The sequence below is a fragment of the Salvelinus alpinus genome, chromosome 31 (genome assembly GCF_045679555.1).
Source record: "Salvelinus alpinus chromosome 31, SLU_Salpinus.1, whole genome shotgun sequence".
NCBI classification, from domain to species: Eukaryota; Metazoa; Chordata; class Actinopteri; order Salmoniformes; family Salmonidae; genus Salvelinus; species Salvelinus alpinus.
This window is the reverse complement of record NC_092116.1, coordinates 35,225,637-35,246,911: the sequence shown is the minus strand read 5'-3', so window position 1 is coordinate 35,246,911 and position 21,275 is coordinate 35,225,637. Positions and strand designations below refer to the sequence as shown.

Here is a 21,275-nt window from a genome sequence, read left to right as displayed (position 1 = left end):
AAGGTTCCTTCAGAGAAAATGACTCAAGTAAAGGTGAAAGTCACCCAGTAAAATATTACTTGAGTAAAGGTTTAAAATTATTCGGTTTTAAATATACTGAAGTATCAACATTAAATTTAATTGATCAAATTTACTTAAGTATCAAAAGTAAAAGGATACATATTTTCAAATTCCTTACATGAAGCAAACCAGACGGCACCATTTTCTTGTTTTTTAAAATATAATTACGCATAGCCAAGGGCATACTCCAACACTCAGTCACAATTTACAAACAAAGCATTTGTATTTAGTGAGTCTGCCAGGTCAGAGGCAGCAGGGATGACCATGGACGTTCTCTTGATAAGTGGGTGAATTGGACCATTTTTCTGTCCTGCTAATCATTCAAAATGTAACGAGTACTTTTGGGTGTCAGGGAAAATGTATGGAGTAGAAAGTACATTCTTTTCTTTAGGAATGTAGTGAAGTGAAAGTTGTCAAAAATATAAATAGTAAAGTAAAGATACCCCCAAAAACGACTTAAGTAGTACTTGAAAGTATTTCTCCTTAAGTGCTTTACACCACTAACTAATGGCCCGACAACAGGATCTCTTGTTGGGTTAATGAGGCAACTAGTCACACCTGTGACAGGTCCTTTAAAAGGAGAGGTGGAAGAGGTAGACCATAACTCACAGACAACAGAGAGACACCCAGTGAATCCCTTGGAAGAGTGCAGAAGGTGAGAGTGCATCATTATTTAATCAACTATCTGCATCTCAAATGGTACCTAAATGTTATTTGCCCCTTGTCAAACGTAGTACAATATATAGTTGTGCCTTTTTGTGGAGCGGCCCCCTGAATTTAAGCGCATAGACTAATCCGTACCTTTGCAGTAAATGGGTAGTGTCTGACAATATCTGTAATGCTTCCCTTTCCCTATGTAGTTCATTGTAGGCCCTCGTCAAAGGTTGTTCACTACATAAGGAATGAGGAGCCATTTGGGAAGGATACATATTCCTGTGTGCCAGGCTAATCTATTGTATGTGGTTGAAGAAATGATACCTGAGTTTTGGCAGAAGACTAGTAGCACCGTGTTGCCCATACTCGCTTCTTGGGGTCCTCAGTACTGGGTTTAGAAAATGCTGCTTAAGTTTTGTACCTTACAGTGGGTTTCCTTAACCTCTCCTCTAGTACCCACAGCCATTCCAGATTTAAAATGCTCAACTAATCTTACACTCTTTCTCTCTCAGGAGACGATTACCATGGCGACATTGACCATCATTCTGCTTGTTAGCACAGCTTTTGCTCTGGGAGGTAAGCGTGACATACCTCACACTTACTCACCTACATTTTAATAAAAACATTTGTTGGTGTTGCTCTGTCCTACTTCACACACATGTAGGTGTTAATACGCAGGTGTGATTTGGAAATGTGTTTCTATTCATAACCGGTTCTCCATGGGACACCCTCTGAGAGGTCAGCCATTATCAACCTTGACACTGGAGAAATGAAGGTTGTGCCTTGCTGAAGGGCACATAGACGGATATATCAACTAGTCAGATCACTGATTTGAACTACTGGCCCAACTCTCAAACAGCAGGCTACCTGCCACTCCTCTAGTTCCAGAGATGTATATTGGTGTCTAGATGCGGGACTGAGGTATTCTGATATGAACGGTTTGTTTGATTATATTGTCTAGCAACTAACAAGAAATAACACTGATACAATTTCCAGTCTTAGTTTCATCAGCTCTTCTACGAAACTGGAATTTGACTCTACAGGCCTTTTAAACAAGTAGCAGAACTTCAATATTTAGACAGGAAGTACCTAGGTTTCATCTGAAATGGAACCCTATTCCGTATAAACTACTTCTGAATAGGGCACATAGTGGACCCCAAGATTCCAGAATGTATATTGTCCTGCAATGTTATGGTCACATTACAATGTATGTTACCTGTGTCCAGATGCTATGATACGACCCAAGACCCCATGTGAGGATGCTAGAGATGCCGCTTTAAATGGCTCAATTGGAGCCTACGTCCCCACGTGTGACTACAATGGCCAATACACCCCTGAGCAATGTTGGGGATCTACAGGTTAACACGGCCGCACAAAATTCTCAATTCAGTTTAATGTGACACTTCAATGTGTATATATTGTATATGCAACATGTCTTTCTGGTAGGTCACTGTTGGTGTGTGACCAGTACTGGACAGAAGGTCCCGGGTAGTGATACTCCACCAGGCACTGCTAGCAACTGCTAGCAACTGTTCCACCAAGGTGCATGTATATACATACTCATTCACTAAATGTTACTACTTTGCAGCTGATTATTGATGTTTTTTGTATAATTGTAGGTGAAAGGCGTTGGAATGAAGACGTTGAAAAGACGAACAGTTGTCTTTACTGTACTACAGGAACTGATTCGCATGGAGAAATCCTGATATTAAACTGTTGATTTACTTACTTCCTTGTTGGTGTGATATGTTGAACAATGTATCTGAACTGGTCCATTTCTGGGAAGTGGAGGAAGGAGTAGGACTGTTATGGTGACTGTATTACCACCACACCGGCAGTTACAGGACATGAAGGCAGTCAAATTCCACGTGACCATTTAGTAATTGAGCTTCTCCAAGCTCTGATGCTGCTGATGGTCATTAGTAGTCTTCTACCACACTTGCTAACTGCCTGGTACTCAGCACTCTATTGTCCCTCTAATCACTCTGACATCAAAGCAAATCTAAATCACTTCATGAGCTCATGTTGCACAACATTTCTATAACCTATGCAATTGTGTGAAAACAGCCTGATGGCTTCTATTAATAAGAGGAGGATCCCAATAGCTTCTACAGGCTAGATCTACTATAGTTACAGAACCAGTCCAAAATGAACACACCTACTCATACCAGGGTTTTATTTTCTATGTTGTAGAACAGTGAAGACAGCTATGAAATAACACCTATGGCATCATGTCTTAAACAAATCAAAAAGTAGCTACCCTTTACCTTGACAGCTTTTTACAAACTCGGCATTCTCTCAACTAGATGAGGTAGTCACCTGGAATGCATTTCAGTTAACAGGTGTGCTTGTGGAATTTCTATCCTCAATGTGTTTGAGCAGATCAGTTGTGACAAGGTAGGGGTGGTATACTAAGTCCTACATGTTAAATGTCAAGTCCATATTATGGCATGAACAGCTCAAATAAGCAAAGAGAAACAGTCCATTACTTTAAGACATGAAGGTCAGAAAATGCGGAACTTTGAACCTTCAAGTGAAGTCTCAAAAACCAAGCGCTATGATGAAACTGGCTCTCGAGGATCACCACAGGAAAGGAAGACACACTGTAGTTACCTCTACTGCAATGAGTAGACCTGTGGGAACCTGTCATTTGGTCTTAGTCCAAATTTTTGGTTTGAGGCGCCGACTAGGTGAACGGATGTTCTCCGCATGTGGTGTTCCCACCGTGAAGCATGGAGGTGTGATGGTGTGGGGCTGCTTTGTTGGTGACACTGTCAGTGATTTATTTAGAATTCAAGGCACACTTAACCAGCATGGCTACCACAGCATTTTATATTACCTTGATTACTAACCAAGTAGGCTAGTAATCAAGTTCTCATTTACAACCGTGCCCTGGCCAAGGTAAAGCAAAGCAGTGTGACAAAAACAACAGCTACACATGGGATAAACAAACATACAGTCAACACAATAGAAACATCTATGTACAGTGTGTGCAAATGAACTAAGATTAGAGAGGTAAGGCAATAAATAGGCCATTGTGGTGAAATAATTAAAATGTAATATTAACACTGGATTGATAGATGTGCAGATGATGTGCAAGTAGAGATACTGGGGTGCAAAAGAGCAACAAATAATATGGAGATGAGGTAGTTGGATGGGCTATTTACAGAGGGGCTGTGTACAGGTGCAGTGCACGGTAAGCTGCTCTGACAGCTGATCCTTAGAGCGTTGGACTTGGACCGAAAGGCTGAAAGTTCGAATCCCAAGGCTAACAAGGTAAAAATCTGTTGTTCTGCCACTGAACAAGGCAGTTAACTTCTTTGGGCTGCAAGCCCGAAGCCGGGCGCAATATGACAACAGCCACTTCAAGTGCAGGGCACGAAATTCAAAATATATTTTTTTGAAATATTTAACTTTCACACATTAACAAGACCAATACAGCATATGAAAGATAAACATCTTGTGAATCCAGCCAACATGTCCGATTTTAAAATGTTTTACAGCGAAAACACCACGTATATTTATGTTAGCTCACCACCAAATACAAAAAAGGACAGACATTTTTCACAGCACAGGTAGCATGCACAAAACCAACCTAACTAACCAAGAACCAACCAAACTAACCAAGAAACAACTTCATCAGATGACAGTCTTATAACATGTTATTCAATAAATCTATGTTTTGTTCGAAAAATGTGCATATTTGAGCTATAAATCAGTTTTACATTGCAGCTACCATCACAGCTACCGTCAGAAATAGCACCGAAGCAGCCAGAGTAATTACAGACACCAACGTCAAATACCTAAATACTCATCATAAAAGATTTCTGAAAAATACATGGTGTACAGCAAATGAAAGACAGGCATCTTGTGATTCCAGCCAATATTTCCGATTTCTTAAGTGTTTTACAGCGAAAACACAATATAGCATTATATTAGCTTACCACAATAGCCAGAAACACAAGCCATTTACCAGCAGCGAAAGTTAGCGATCGTAACAAACCAGCAAAAGATATATAATTTTTGACTAACCTTGATAAGCTTCATCAGATGACAGTCCTATAACATCAGGTTATACATACACTTATGTTTTGTTCGAAAATGTGCATATTTAGAGCTGAAATCAGTGGTTATACATTGTGCTAACGTAGCATCTTTTTCCCACAACGTCCGGATATTTTTCTGACACTCACATATTCTGACCAAATAACTATTCATAAACATTACTAAAAAATACATGTTGTATAGGAAATGATAGATACACTAGTTCTTAATGCAATCGCCGTGTTAGAATTCTAAAAATAACTTCATTACGACATGCAGTTTACGTTATGGCGAGAGCGTGCCCAAAATCTGGGCGCAAACTACTAGTTCACATGTTCGACAGATATATGAAATAGCATCATAAAATGGGTCCTACTTTTGATGATCTTCCATCAGAATGTTGTACAAGGGGTCCTTTGTCCAGAACAATCGTTGTTTGGATTTAGAATGTCCTCTTCTCCAGTCAATTAGCACGGAAAGCTAGCAAAGTGGCGCGAAGCTCTCCTTCCTGAACATACGCAGACAAAGCAACACGCCTAACGTCCCGAAAAAATTTCAATAATCTAATAAAACTATATTGAAAAAACATACTTTACGATGATATTGTCACATGTATCAAATAAAATCAAAGCCGGAGATATTAGTCGTCTATAACGACAGCTTTACAGAAGGCAATACCAGGTCACTTCTCGCGCGCTCCAGAAAACAGGAAATTGGGGTCACGTCATGCCAAGAGCTTTTATTCGACCTCAGATGATGTTATACACTCCATTTCTTCTCTCACTGCCTGTTGACATCTAGTGGAAGGCGTATGAAGTGCATGTATACTAATAAATATCAAGCACATTTATAGGCAGGCCCTAGAACAGAGCATGGATTTCAGATATTCCACTTCCTGTCAGGAAGTTTGCTGCAAAATGAGTTCTGTTTTACTCACAGATATAATTCAAAAACGGTTTTAGAAACTAGAGAGTGTTTTCTATCCAATAGTAATAATAATATGCATATTGTACGAGCAAGAATTGAGTACGAGGCCGTTTGAAATGGGCACCTTTTATCCAGGCTACTCAATACTGCCCCTGCAGCCCAAAGAGGTTAACCCACTGTTCCTAGGGAGTCATTGAAAATAAGAACTTGTTTTTAACTATTGTTTAAAATACTCTCCCTGTCCTAAGGGTAAAAAATGACCCACCTTCGCTAAACCCCTAAAATAAAGCAGCTTAATTGATTTTTAAACTCCAAATCTATTTTGCATAAAGAAACATCTGGGTTTTACCTCTTCACATTGCAGAAAGACTGCATTTAATCAGTGGACACCTCTCGTTTCTTTTTTACAACAGACCTGTTATAATTGTTTTCTTTACCAAAGTAGAGGTTTATTATTATTATTGCTAAAGGTACTGCGTAGGTGTAAACATATTTTTTTTAGCAAGAGATAGCACTTGTATAGCCTAAGAAAGTAGCAGAAATGTGCAGAAAGTAGTTTTGAAAAAAATATTTTATATAAGGGAAACAAGTCTTGAACTTTTTTGGCAACATAGTGATATATTCTTATATACTGTACAATGAGGAATTCAACTACAAAATACTAGTCTCCTCCCATTTTTTTAACTATTGCCCACACCCACAAGGTGTTTAAACAACAACAATAAATAAGAATAAAATAGGATAATAGATACAAAACAAAAATGCAAACAACATAAATCAATCAACTCTATTTAGCATGTAGCACAGTATGCAAGTGTGTGCATGGACTTTGCAGTTGTATTTCTCACATGTGCAGCACATAGTATTTGTTTTACAGTCCCTCTTTGGGGGCAGAATTGGAATTTCCTCCTCTTGCCTGCCCCAGCTGCAGCCTCAGGTGGATCAGCTTTCACAAGCGCTGCAGAGGCTGTTAGGAGGAACTCCCTTCTTTGAATTTGTGGGGTTACAAGTGCCTTTCCCAGCTGCTCCAGGAAAAACTTCCTCTTGTTACTCTCATCAGGCATCCAGGTACGGTTGATCTTGTTCCATATAACGAAGGCATTGTAGGGGACACATCAATGATGTTATGGAAGATGACCATAGGCCAGCGGCCAGTCATCCTCCTGCAGCTGTCAGTTCCAATCATTTTGTCCAGGTTGTCCACGCCTCCTTTGCTGTGGTTTTAGTCTAGGATGATGGCTGGCTTCCTGTCCTTTTGATCACTGATCTCAGCTGCTTTGGGCAGTTTGGTGAAGAGGACCACATTCTTGTTCCTCTTTGGTAGGTAAGAAACTAGAAAGGGGGTGGGGGTGAAGGCAAACGTTGATGAGAAGGCCTCTCTCCCCCTTGTTGCGAGGAGTGCAGGGTGGAGCTCAGGCCTGTTCTTTCTAACTGCGCCAACCATGCTGATCTTCCTCTCCAGGAGCTAGTGGCTGAGTTCATAAGAGGTGAAGAAATTGTCACATGTGACATTGTGCCCCCTCAGTCCATCTGTCACATCAAGCACAACCCGCATCCCCTGGTTCTTCTCCGGGCCTCCACTGGTCGGCTTCCCCGTGTAGACTTGCATCTTCCGAGCGTAGCTGGATTGTGCGTCACAGGCCACCCTTATCTTGATGCAATACTTTGCCGACTTGCTGGGCATATTCTGCCAGAAAGGACAGCGACCTTTTGACAAAGAGATTACTATCAGCAATTAGTATCAGTGTCACAGAAAACAGTCACATAAATCAATGATATTACAACAATACATAATACAATTATTTGTACACTGGTGGTGTACAGCTTTCATGGAAATATGAACAAAGGCGATGTTACACTTTTTCTAATGTTGGGGTCACTCTAGGAAAAGTAATCACATTTCAAGTAGAAAAAATTCATTTAGTGGGGTTTTCTCTACTGTTTAAAGGGATATTGTGAGATTTTGGCAATTTAGCCGTCTTTCTTTAGTTTGAAGGAAGTTTTTAAATTAACTACTGCAGCTTCAGCACAATTATTAACTCTGAGAGCAGATCCCAAAGACTTCTAGTCATTGCGCTGACGCTAGTTAGCGATCGCTGGAAAAACTACCTTCAAAGTCCTTCATATTTCATGCAGAGACAAAATCTGACTCTGGGTTAGAAGAAAAAGGTTGTAATTGCCAAAATATTGCACTATCCCTTTAAGGAGGAAATGGCATCGGTTCCAATCCAAGTGCCATTTATCAAACTCCAGGCGGTGCTATGGTCAGATGACATGAAAATAGAGCTCTTTAGTCATGAACTTCAGCGGTGGTTTTGGTGTGGAAAAACAGAAGCATGTGCAGAGAAGTACCTCATACCTACAGTAAAATATGGTTCTGCATCTTTCACGTTTATGAAGCTTTTTTGCTTCCCTGGTTCTGTGGCCCTTTTTAAGCTCAACGGCATCATAAACTTGGTACCAAGTACAAGGACATTATAGCCCCAAAAAAACTAGTTCTCTCTGCCGGGATGCTGACATTGGCTGGAAGTGGATCTTCAAGCAAGACAATAACCCCCAAGCACACATCAAAATCCACAATGAAATGGTTAAATGACCACAAAATCAATATGTTGCAATGTCCATCTCAGTCTCCGGACAGAAAGGACGCCTGTATCTTTGTAGTGACTGGGTGTATTGATACACCATCCAATGTGTAATTAATACCATTCTCAAAGGGATATTCAATGTCTGCTTTTTTTTATTTTACCCATCTTTCAATAGGTGCCCTTGGTTGCAAGGCATTGGAAAACTCCCTGGTCATTGTGGTTGAATCTGTGTTTGAAATGCATTGCTCGACTGAGGGACCTTACAGATAATTATATGTGTGGGGTACAGAGATGAGGTAGTCATTCAAAAATCATGTCAAACATTATTATTGAACACAGAGTGAGTCCATGCAACTTATAATGTGACTTGATAAGAACATCTTTACTCCTGAACTTGTTTAGGTTTGACATAACAAAGAGGTTGAATACTTATTGACTCAAGACTTTTCAGCTTTTCATTTTGCTTTTATCATCAAGCTGCAAATTTAGAGTGAAAATGATTTTCCCCAAATGAGAAACTCACGCGCTGTAAATATATTCCAGTTAGGCTCTACACCCATTGTAAAGAGGATTAATGGGCTTCATTTTAACAAGTTATTTGGCCACTTTAGTTGTGATACAAACCTTATCAAAACATATGGTGCGGCAGGGTAGCCTAGTGTTAGAGTGTTGGACTAGTAACCGAAAGGTTGCAAGATTGAATCCCCGAGCTGACAAGGTACAAATCTGTCGTTCTGCCTCTGAACCCACTGTTCCTAGATCGTCATTGAAAATAAGAATTTGTTCTTAGCTGACTTACCTAGTTAAATAAAGGTAAAATAAAACATATAGGCCTATGGGCTCAGCTACATGAGGTGTGGCACTATGATTTGAAAAAGTGGCCCAAAAAAAGGTATGTGCTGTTTCTTGAATTCCACTGGGCATCATTCACAACTGATGGGCTAATATTGTCACCCATCAGACTATTCTTGATTTAATCTTGTCTTTAAATGTACTAAATGTGTGCAATTTGTTTTGATTTAGAATGGACAATTATCATGCATCTGTCTCGAAACAGGGGCCATAATGTTTTATTCCAGCCCAGGTGAATTTAGATTTTGGCTAGATGGGGTTCATTGTATGTGCAAAGTTTTACGCTGATCCAATGAACCATTTCATTTCTGTTCAAAATGTTGTATCAACACTGCCCAAATGTGCCTAATTTGTTAATGAACATTATCTGACTTATTAAACATTATCTGACTAGGCACAATTTATATTTTGGCTGCTAGATTGCAGCAGTGTATTAGCAAAGTTTTGCATTTCTATTCAAAATGTTGTATAAAGCCTACCCAAATGTGCCTAATTGGTCAATATATACATTTTCAAGTAGATAACTGTACACTCTCCTCAAACAATAGCATGGCATTTTTTCACTGTAACATCTACTGTAAATTGGACAGTGCAGTTTGATTAACAAGAAGTTAAGATTTCTGCCCGAAAAAGACATGTCTATGTCCTGGGAAATGTTCTTGTTACTTACAACCTCAGGCTAATCACATTAGCGCACGTTAGCTCAACCATCCCGCAGGAGGGACACCGATCCCGAGGTGAACTGAATTGGAGAATTTAGTATGTGTGTGTGTTTGTGTGTGTGTGCGCTCGCTCGCTCGCTCGTGCTAGTGTGAGATCCTAGACCCATTATAACCCCACCACTATTCCACTACTTGGCCCAATCTGATCCTAGACCCATTATAACCTCACCACTATTCCACTACATGACCCTATCTGATCCTAGACCCATTATAACCTCACCACTATTCCACTACTTTGCCCAATCTGATCCTACAGCAGGCCGGCAGCCTGGGAGAACGGGACACTATCGTTCATCACACCTTGTAACTCTTCTGCTGTAAAATCTCATAACCCAAGGAGTTCTCTGCAGCTACCACCACAACATCTATTTTCTGTGATTTGTGTTCCATTTCTGCATCACAGTTGATAACCATGGCTATGAATGCTAAGAAACCTTACTGAAACACATGTTATTCCTATCACTCTCTATTGGCCTCGGCATACTCACAGGGAGCCTCTCAGGATCCCTCTAAACTGGACCCATCTTCCTCTACGACTCTCTTCACTGCCTATGAAGGTTCCTTCAGAGAAAATGACTCAAGTAAAGGTGAAAGTCACCCAGTAAAATATTACTTGAGTAAAGGTTTAAAATTATTCGGTTTTAAATATACTGAAGTATCAACATTAAATTGAATTGATCAAATTTACTTAAGTATCAAAAGTAAAAGGATACATATTTTCAAATTCCTTACATGAAGCAAACCAGACGGCACCATTTTCTTGTTTTTTAAAATATAATTACGCATAGCCAAGGGCATACTCCAACACTCAGTCACAATTTACAAACAAAGCATTTGTATTTAGTGAGTCTGCCAGGTCAGAGGCAGCAGGGATGACCATGGACGTTCTCTTGATAAGTGGGTGAATTGGACCATTTTTCTGTCCTGCTAATCATTCAAAATGTAACGAGTACTTTTGGGTGTCAGGGAAAATGTATGGAGTAGAAAGTACATTCTTTTCTTTAGGAATGTAGTGAAGTGAAAGTTGTCAAAAATATAAATAGTAAAGTAAAGATACCCCCAAAAACGACTTAAGTAGTACTTGAGGGTATTTCTCCTTAAGTGCTTTACACCACTAACTAATGGCCCGACAACAGGATCTCTTGTTGGGTTAATGAGGCAACTAGTCACACCTGTGACAGTTCCTTTAAAAGGAGAGGTGGAAGAGGTAGACCATAACTCACAGACAACAGAGAGACACCCAGTGAATCCCTTGGAAGAGTGCAGAAGGTGAGAGTGCATCATTATTTAATCAACTATCTGCATCTCAAATGGTACCTAAATGTTATTTGCCCCTTGTCAAACGTAGTACAATATATAGTTGTGCCTTTTTGTGGAGCGGCCCCCTGAATTTAAGCGCATAGACTAATCCGTACCTTTGCAGTAAATGGGTAGTGTCTGACAATATCTGTAATGCTTCCCTTTCCCTATGTAGTTCATTGTAGGCCCTCGTCAAAGGTTGTTCACTACATAAGGAATGAGGAGCCATTTGGGAAGGATACATATTCCTGTGTGCCAGGCTAATCTATTGTATGTGGTTGAAGAAATGATACCTGAGTTTTGGCAGAAGACTAGTAGCACCGTGTTGCCCATACTCGCTTCTTGGGGTCCTCAGTACTGGGTTTAGAAAATGCTGCTTAAGTTTTGTACCTTACAGTGGGTTTCCTTAACCTCTCCTCTAGTACCCACAGCCATTCCAGATTTAAAATGCTCAACTAATCTTACACTCTTTCTCTCTCAGGAGACGATTACCATGGCGACATTGACCATCATTCTGCTTGTCAGCACAGCTTTTGCTCTGGGAGGTAAGCGTGACATACCTCACACTTACTCACCTACATTTTAATAAAAACATTTGTTGGTGTTGCTCTGTCCTACTTCACACACATGTAGGTGTTAATACGCAGGTGTGATTTGGAAATGTGTTTCTATTCATAACCGGTTCTCCATGGGACACCCTCTGAGAGGTCAGCCATTATCAACCTTGACACTGGAGAAATGAAGGTTGTGCCTTGCTGAAGGGCACATAGACGGATATATCAACTAGTCAGCTCACTGATTTGAACTACTGGCCCAACTCTCAAACAGCAGGCTACCTGCCACTCCTCTAGTTCCAGAGATGTATATTGGTGTCTAGATGCGGGACTGAGGTATTCTGATATGAACGGTTTGTTTGATTATATTGTCTAGCAACTAACAGGAAATAACACTGATACAATTTCCAGTCTTAGTTTCATCAGCTCTTCTACGAAACTGGAATTTGACTCTACAGGCCTTTTAAACAAGTAGCAGAACTTCAATATTTAGACAGGAAGTACCTAGGTTGCATCTGAAATGGAACCCTATTCCGTATAAACTACTTCTGAATAGGGCACATAGTGGACGCACCCCAAGATTCCAGAATGTATGTCCAGAAATGTATATTGTCCTGCAATGTTATGGTCACATTACAATGTATGTTACCTGTGTCCAGATGCTAGGATACGACCCAAGACCCCATGTGAGGATGCTAGAGATGCCGCTTTAAATGGCTCAATTGGAGCCTACGTCCCCACGTGTGACTACAATGGCCAATACACCCCTGAGCAATGTTGGGGATCTACAGGTTAACACGGCCGCACAAAATTCTCAATTCAGTTTAATGTGACACTTCAATGTGTATATATTGTATATGCAACATGTCTTTCTGGTAGGTCACTGTTGGTGTGTGACCAGTACTGGACAGAAGGTCCCGGGTAGTGATACTCCACCAGGCACTGCTAGCAACTGCTAGCAACTGTTCCACCAAGGTGCATGTATATACATACTCATTCACTAAATGTTACTACTTTGCAGCTGATTATTGATGTTTTTTGTATAATTGTAGGTGAAAGGCGTTGGAATGAAGACGTTGAAAAGACGAACAGTTGTCTTTACTGTACTACAGGAACTGATTTGCATGGAGAAATCCTGATATTAAACTGTTGATTTACTTACTTCCTTGTTGGTGTGATATGTTGAACAATGTATCTGAACTGGTCCATTTCTGGGAAGTGGAGGAAGGAGTAGGACTGTTATGGTGACTGTATTACCACCACACCGGCAGTTACAGGACATGAAGGCAGTCAAATTCCACGTGACCATTTAGTAATTGAGCTTCTCCAAGCTCTGATGCTGCTGATGGTCATTAGTAGTCTTCTACCACACTTGCTAACTGCCTGGTACTCAGCACTCTATTGTCCCTCTAATCACTCTGACATCAAAGCAAATCTAAATCACTTCATGAGCTCATGTTGCACAACATTTCTATAACCTATGCAATTGTGTGAAAACAGCCTGATGGCTTCTATTAAAAAGAGGAGGATCCCAATAGCTTCTACAGGCTAGATCTACTATAGTTACAGAACCAGTCCAAAATGAACACACCTACTCATACCAGGGTTTTATTTTCTATGTTGTAGAACAGTGAAGACAGCTATGAAATAACACCTATGGCATCATGTCTTAAACAAATCAAAAAGTAGCTACCCTTTACCTTGACAGCTTTTTACAAACTCGGCATTCTCTCAACTAGATGAGGTAGTCACCTGGAATGCATTTCAGTTAACAGGTGTGCTTGTGGAATTTCTATCCTCAATGTGTTTGAGCAGATCAGTTGTGACAAGGTAGGGGTGGTATACTAAGTCCTACATGTTAAATGTCAAGTCCATATTATGGCATGAACAGCTCAAATAAGCAAAGAGAAACAGTCCATTACTTTAAGCCATGAAGGTCAGAAAATGCGGAACTTTGAACCTTCAAGTGAAGTCTCAAAAACCAAGCGCTATGATGAAACTGGCTCTCGAGGATCACCACAGGAAAGGAAGACACACTGTAGTTACCTCTACTGCAATGAGTAGACCTGTGGGAACCTGTCATTTGGTCTTAGTCCAAATTTTTGGTTTGAGGCGCCGACTAGGTGAACGGATGTTCTCCGCATGTGGTGTTCCCACCGTGAAGCATGGAGGTGTGATGGTGTGGGGCTGCTTTGTTGGTGACACTGTCAGTGATTTATTTAGAATTCAAGGCACACTTAACCAGCATGGCTACCACAGCATTTTATATTACCTTGTTACTGGCTTACTTGGTTAAATCAAGTTCTCATTTACAACCGTGCCCTGGCCAAGGTAAAGCAAAGCAGTGTGACAAAAACAACAGCTACACATGGGATAAACAAACATACAGTCAACACAATAGAAACATCTATGTACAGTGTGTGCAAATGAACTAAGATTAGAGAGGTAAGGCAATAAATAGGCCATTGTGGTGAAATAATTAAAATGTAATATTAACACTGGATTGATAGATGTGCAGATGATGTGCAAGTAGAGATACTGGGGTGCAAAAGAGCAACAAATAATATGGAGATGAGGTAGTTGGATGGGCTATTTACAGAGGGGCTGTGTACAGGTGCAGTGCACGGTAAGCTGCTCTGACAGCTGATCCTTAGAGCGTTGGACTTGGACCGAAAGGCTGAAAGTTCGAATCCCAAGGCTAACAAGGTAAAAATCTGTTGTTCTGCCACTGAACAAGGCAGTTAACTTCTTTGGGCTGCAAGCCCGAAGCCGGGCGCAATATGACAACAGCCACTTCAAGTGCAGGGCACGAAATTCAAAATATATTTTTTTGAAATATTTAACTTTCACACATTAACAAGACCAATACAGCATATGAAAGATAAACATCTTGTGAATCCAGCCAACATGTCCGATTTTAAAATGTTTTACAGCGAAAACACCACGTATATTTATGTTAGCTCACCACCAAATACAAAAAAGGACAGACATTTTTCACAGCACAGGTAGCATGCACAAAACCAACCTAACTAACCAAGAACCAACCAAACTAACCAAGAAACAACTTCATCAGATGACAGTCTTATAACATGTTATTCAATAAATCTATGTTTTGTTCGAAAAATGTGCATATTTGAGCTATAAATCAGTTTTACATTGCAGCTACCATCACAGCTACCGTCAGAAATAGCACCGAAGCAGCCAGAGTAATTACAGACACCAACGTCAAATACCTAAATACTCATCATAAAAGATTTCTGAAAAATACATGGTGTACAGCAAATGAAAGACAGGCATCTTGTGATTCCAGCCAATATTTCCGATTTCTTAAGTGTTTTACAGCGAAAACACAATATAGCATTATATTAGCTTACCACAATAGCCAGAAACACAAGCCATTTACCAGCAGCGAAAGTTAGCGATCGTAACAAACCAGCAAAAGATATATAATTTTTGACTAACCTTGATAAGCTTCATCAGATGACAGTCCTATAACATCAGGTTATACATACACTTATGTTTTGTTCGAAAATGTGCATATTTAGAGCTGAAATCAGTGGTTATACATTGTGCTAACGTAGCATCTTTTTCCCACAACGTCCGGATATTTTTCTGACACTCACATATTCTGACCAAATAACTATTCATAAACATTACTAAAAAATACATGTTGTATAGGAAATGATAGATACACTAGTTCTTAATGCAATCGCCGTGTTAGAATTCTAAAAATAACTTCATTACGACATGCAGTTTACGTTATGGCGAGAGCGTGCCCAAAATCTGGGCGCAAACTACTAGTTCACATGTTCGACAGATATATGAAATAGCATCATAAAATGGGTCCTACTTTTGATGATCTTCCATCAGAATGTTGTACAAGGGGTCCTTTGTCCAGAACAATCGTTGTTTGGATTTAGAATGTCCTCTTCTCCAGTCAATTAGCACGGAAAGCTAGCAAAGTGGCGCGAAGCTCTCCTTCCTGAACATACGCAGACAAAGCAACACGCCTAACGTCCCGAAAAAATTTCAATAATCTAATAAAACTATATTGAAAAAACATACTTTACGATGATATTGTCACATGTATCAAATAAAATCAAAGCCGGAGATATTAGTCGTCTATAACGACAGCTTTACAGAAGGCAATACCAGGTCACTTCTCGCGCGCTCCAGAAAACAGGAAATTGGGGTCACGTCATGCCAAGAGCTTTTATTCGACCTCAGATGATGTTATACACTCCATTTCTTCTCTCACTGCCTGTTGACATCTAGTGGAAGGCGTATGAAGTGCATGTATACTAATAAATATCAAGCACATTTATAGGCAGGCCCTAGAACAGAGCATGGATTTCAGATATTCCACTTCCTGTCAGGAAGTTTGCTGCAAAATGAGTTCTGTTTTACTCACAGATATAATTCAAAAACGGTTTTAGAAACTAGAGAGTGTTTTCTATCCAATAGTAATAATAATATGCATATTGTACGAGCAAGAATTGAGTACGAGGCCGTTTGAAATGGGCACCTTTTATCCAGGCTACTCAATACTGCCCCTGCAGCCCAAAGAGGTTAACCCACTGTTCCTAGGGAGTCATTGAAAATAAGAACTTGTTTTTAACTATTGTTTAAAATACTCTCCCTGTCCTAAGGGTAAAAAATGACCCACCTTCGCTAAACCCCTAAAATAAAGCAGCTTAATTGATTTTTAAACTCCAAATCTATTTTGCATAAAGAAACATCTGGGTTTTACCTCTTCACATTGCAGAAAGACTGCATTTAATCAGTGGACACCTCTCGTTTCTTTTTTACAACAGACCTGTTATAATTGTTTTCTTTACCAAAGTAGAGGTTTATTATTATTATTGCTAAAGGTACTGCGTAGGTGTAAACATATTTTTTTTAGCAAGAGATAGCACTTGTATAGCCTAAGAAAGTAGCAGAAATGTGCAGAAAGTAGTTTTGAAAAAAATATTTTATATAAGGGAAACAAGTCTTGAACTTTTTTGGCAACATAGTGATATATTCTTATATACTGTACAATGAGGAATTCAACTACAAAATACTAGTCTCCTCCCATTTTTTTAACTATTGCCCACACCCACAAGGTGTTTAAACAACAACAATAAATAAGAATAAAATAGGATAATAGATACAAAACAAAAATGCAAACAACATAAATCAATCAACTCTATTTAGCATGTAGCACAGTATGCAAGTGTGTGCATGGACTTTGCAGTTGTATTTCTCACATGTGCAGCACATAGTATTTGTTTTACAGTCCCTCTTTGGGGGCAGAATTGGAATTTCCTCCTCTTGCCTGCCCCAGCTGCAGCCTCAGGTGGATCAGCTTTCACAAGCGCTGCAGAGGCTGTTAGGAGGAACTCCCTTCTTTGAATTTGTGGGGTTACAAGTGCCTTTCCCAGCTGCTCCAGGAAAAACTTCCTCTTGTTACTCTCATCAGGCATCCAGGTACGGTTGATCTTGTTCCATATAACGAAGGCATTGTAGGGGACACATCAATGATGTTATGGAAGATGACCATAGGCCAGCGGCCAGTCATCCTCCTGCAGCTGTCAGTTCCAATCATTTTGTCCAGGTTGTCCACGCCTCCTTTGCTGTGGTTTTAGTCTAGGATGATGGCTGGCTTCCTGTCCTTTTGATCACTGATCTCAGCTGCTTTGGGCAGTTTGGTGAAGAGGACCACATTCTTGTTCCTCTTTGGTAGGTAAGAAACTAGAAAGGGGGTGGGGGTGAAGGCAAACGTTGATGAGAAGGCCTCTCTCCCCCTTGTTGCGAGGAGTGCAGGGTGGAGCTCAGGCCTGTTCTTTCTAACTGCGCCAACCATGCTGATCTTCCTCTCCAGGAGCTAGTGGCTGAGTTCATAAGAGGTGAAGAAATTGTCACATGTGACATTGTGCCCCCTCAGTCCATCTGTCACATCAAGCACAACCCGCATCCCCTGGTTCTTCTCCGGGCCTCCACTGGTCGGCTTCCCCGTGTAGACTTGCATCTTCCGAGCGTAGCTGGATTGTGCGTCACAGGCCACCCTTATCTTGATGCAATACTTTGCCGACTTGCTGGGCATATTCTGCCAGAAAGGACAGCGACCTTTTGACAAAGAGATTACTATCAGCAATTAGTATCAGTGTCACAGAAAACAGTCACATAAATCAATGATATTACAACAATACATAATACAATTATTTGTACACTGGTGGTGTACAGCTTTCATGGAAATATGAACAAAGGCGATGTTACACTTTTTCTAATGTTGGGGTCACTCTAGGAAAAGTAATCACATTTCAAGTAGAAAAAATTCATTTAGTGGGGTTTTCTCTACTGTTTAAAGGGATATTGTGAGATTTTGGCAATTTAGCCGTCTTTCTTTAGTTTGAAGGAAGTTTTTAAATTAACTACTGCAGCTTCAGCACAATTATTAACTCTGAGAGCAGATCCCAAAGACTTCTAGTCATTGCGCTGACGCTAGTTAGCGATCGCTGGAAAAACTACCTTCAAAGTCCTTCATATTTCATGCAGAGACAAAATCTGACTCTGGGTTAGAAGAAAAAGGTTGTAATTGCCAAAATATTGCACTATCCCTTTAAGGAGGAAATGGCATCGGTTCCAATCCAAGTGCCATTTATCAAACTCCAGGCGGTGCTATGGTCAGATGACATGAAAATAGAGCTCTTTAGTCATGAACTTCAGCGGTGGTTTTGGTGTGGAAAAACAGAAGCATGTGCAGAGAAGTACCTCATACCTACAGTAAAATATGGTTCTGCATCTTTCACGTTTATGAAGCTTTTTTGCTTCCCTGGTTCTGTGGCCCTTTTTAAGCTCAACGGCATCATAAACTTGGTACCAAGTACAAGGACATTATAGCCCCAAAAAAACTAGTTCTCTCTGCCGGGATGCTGACATTGGCTGGAAGTGGATCTTCAAGCAAGACAATAACCCCCAAGCACACATCAAAATCCACAATGAAATGGTTAAATGACCACAAAATCAATATGTTGCAATGTCCATCTCAGTCTCCGGACAGAAAGGACGCCTGTATCTTTGTAGTGACTGGGTGTATTGATACACCATCCAATGTGTAATTAATACCATTCTCAAAGGGATATTCAATGTCTGCTTTTTTTTATTTTACCCATCTTTCAATAGGTGCCCTTGGTTGCAAGGCATTGGAAAACTCCCTGGTCATTGTGGTTGAATCTGTGTTTGAAATGCATTGCTCGACTGAGGGACCTTACAGATAATTATATGTGTGGGGTACAGAGATGAGGTAGTCATTCAAAAATCATGTCAAACATTATTATTGAACACAGAGTGAGTCCATGCAACTTATAATGTGACTTGATAAGAACATCTTTACTCCTGAACTTGTTTAGGTTTGACATAACAAAGAGGTTGAATACTTATTGACTCAAGACTTTTCAGCTTTTCATTTTGCTTTTATCATCAAGCTGCAAATTTAGAGTGAAAATGATTTTCCCCAAATGAGAAACTCACGCGCTGTAAATATATTCCAGTTAGGCTCTACACCCATTGTAAAGAGGATTAATGGGCTTCATTTTAACAAGTTATTTGGCCACTTTAGTTGTGATACAAACCTTATCAAAACATATGGTGCGGCAGGGTAGCCTAGTGTTAGAGTGTTGGACTAGTAACCGAAAGGTTGCAAGATTGAATCCCCGAGCTGACAAGGTACAAATCTGTCGTTCTGCCTCTGAACCCACTGTTCCTAGATCGTCATTGAAAATAAGAATTTGTTCTTAGCTGACTTACCTAGTTAAATAAAGGTAAAATAAAACATATAGGCCTATGGGCTCAGCTACATGAGGTGTGGCACTATGATTTGAAAAAGTGGCCCAAAAAAAGGTATGTGCTGTTTCTTGAATTCCACTGGGCATCATTCACAACTGATGGGCTAATATTGTCACCCATCAGACTATTCTTGATTTAATCTTGTCTTTAAATGTACTAAATGTGTGCAATTTGTTTTGATTTAGAATGGACAATTATCATGCATCTGTCTCGAAACAGGGGCCATAATGTTTTATTCCAGCCCAGGTGAATTTAGATTTTGGCTAGATGGGGTTCATTGTATGTGCAAAGTTTTACGCTGATCCAATGAACCATTTCATTTCTGTTCAAAATGTTGTATCAACACTGCCCAAATGTGCCTAATTTGTTAATGAACATTATCTGACTTATTAAACATTATCTGACTAGGCACAATTTATATTTTGGCTGCTAGATTGCAGCAGTGTATTAGCAAAGTTTTGCATTTCTATTCAAAATGTTGTATAAAGCCTACCCAAATGTGCCTAATTGGTCAATATATACATTTTCAAGTAGATAACTGTACACTCTCCTCAAACAATAGCATGGCATTTTTTCACTGTAACATCTACTGTAAATTGGACAGTGCAGTTTGATTAACAAGAAGTTAAGATTTCTGCCCGAAAAAGACATGTCTATGTCCTGGGAAATGTTCTTGTTACTTACAACCTCAGGCTAATCACATTAGCGCACGTTAGCTCAACCATCCCGCAGGAGGGACACCGATCCCGAGGTGAACTGAATTGGAGAATTTAGTATGTGTGTGTGTTTGTGTGTGTGTGCGCTCGCTCGCTCGCTCGTGCTAGTGTGAGATCCTAGACCCATTATAACCCCACCACTATTCCACTACTTGGCCCAATCTGATCCTAGACCCATTATAACCTCACCACTATTCCACTACATGACCCTATCTGATCCTAGACCCATTATAACCTCACCACTATTCCACTACTTTGCCCAATCTGATCCTACAGCAGGCCGGCAGCCTGGGAGAACGGGACACTATCGTTCATCACACCTTGTAACTCTTCTGCTGTAAAATCTCATAACCCAAGGAGTTCTCTGCAGCTACCACCACAACATCTATTTTCTGTGATTTGTGTTCCATTTCTGCATCACAGTTGATAACCATGGCTATGAATGCTAAGAAACCTTACTGAAACACATGTTATTCCTATCACTCTCTATTGGCCTCGGCATACTCACAGGGAGCCTCTCAGGATCCCTCTAAACTGGACCCATCTTCCTCTACGACTCTCTTCACTGCCTATGAAGGTTCCTTCAGAGAAAATGACTCAAGTAAAGGTGAAAGTCACCCAGTAAAATATTACTTGAGTAAAGGTTTAAAATTATTCGGTTTTAAATATACTGAAGTATCAACATTAAATTGAATTGATCAAATTTACTTAAGTATCAAAAGTAAAAGGATACATATTTTCAAATTCCTTACATGAAGCAAACCAGACGGCACCATTTTCTTGTTTTTTAAAATATAATTACGCATAGCCAAGGGCATACTCCAACACTCAGTCACAATTTACAAACAAAGCATTTGTATTTAGTGAGTCTGCCAGGTCAGAGGCAGCAGGGATGACCATGGACGTTCTCTTGATAAGTGGGTGAATTGGACCATTTTTCTGTCCTGCTAATCATTCAAAATGTAACGAGTACTTTTGGGTGTCAGGGAAAATGTATGGAGTAGAAAGTACATTCTTTTCTTTAGGAATGTA

The 21,275-nt window shown here is 40.0% G+C and overlaps 2 protein-coding genes across 3 annotated transcripts; both read left to right on the top strand.

Annotated features, from left to right (window-relative positions):
- The first annotated feature begins 577 nt into the window (after window positions 1-577).
- Window positions 578-2,442, top strand: LOC139561569 (equistatin-like). 2 transcript variants are annotated; one of them, XM_071378797.1, is made up of 5 exons: window positions 578-715; window positions 1,227-1,290; window positions 1,941-2,072; window positions 2,161-2,256; window positions 2,334-2,442. In XM_071378797.1, the coding sequence occupies exons 2-4, from the start codon at window positions 1,239-1,241 to the stop codon at window positions 2,238-2,240; spliced, it is 264 nt and encodes an 87-aa protein (XP_071234898.1). In that variant the 5' UTR covers window positions 578-715; window positions 1,227-1,238; the 3' UTR covers window positions 2,241-2,256; window positions 2,334-2,442. The 2 variants fall into 2 exon arrangements, with proteins under 2 accessions (XP_071234898.1, XP_071234899.1); XM_071378798.1 differs by having other exon boundaries at window positions 666-715; window positions 2,161-2,367.
- An 8,518-nt stretch (window positions 2,443-10,960) lies between these two features.
- Window positions 10,961-12,861, top strand: LOC139561563 (equistatin-like). The gene is made up of 5 exons (XM_071378792.1): window positions 10,961-11,116; window positions 11,628-11,691; window positions 12,360-12,491; window positions 12,580-12,675; window positions 12,753-12,861. The coding sequence occupies exons 2-4, from the start codon at window positions 11,640-11,642 to the stop codon at window positions 12,657-12,659; spliced, it is 264 nt and encodes an 87-aa protein (XP_071234893.1). The 5' UTR covers window positions 10,961-11,116; window positions 11,628-11,639; the 3' UTR covers window positions 12,660-12,675; window positions 12,753-12,861.
- The last annotated feature ends 8,414 nt before the right edge of the window (window positions 12,862-21,275 follow it).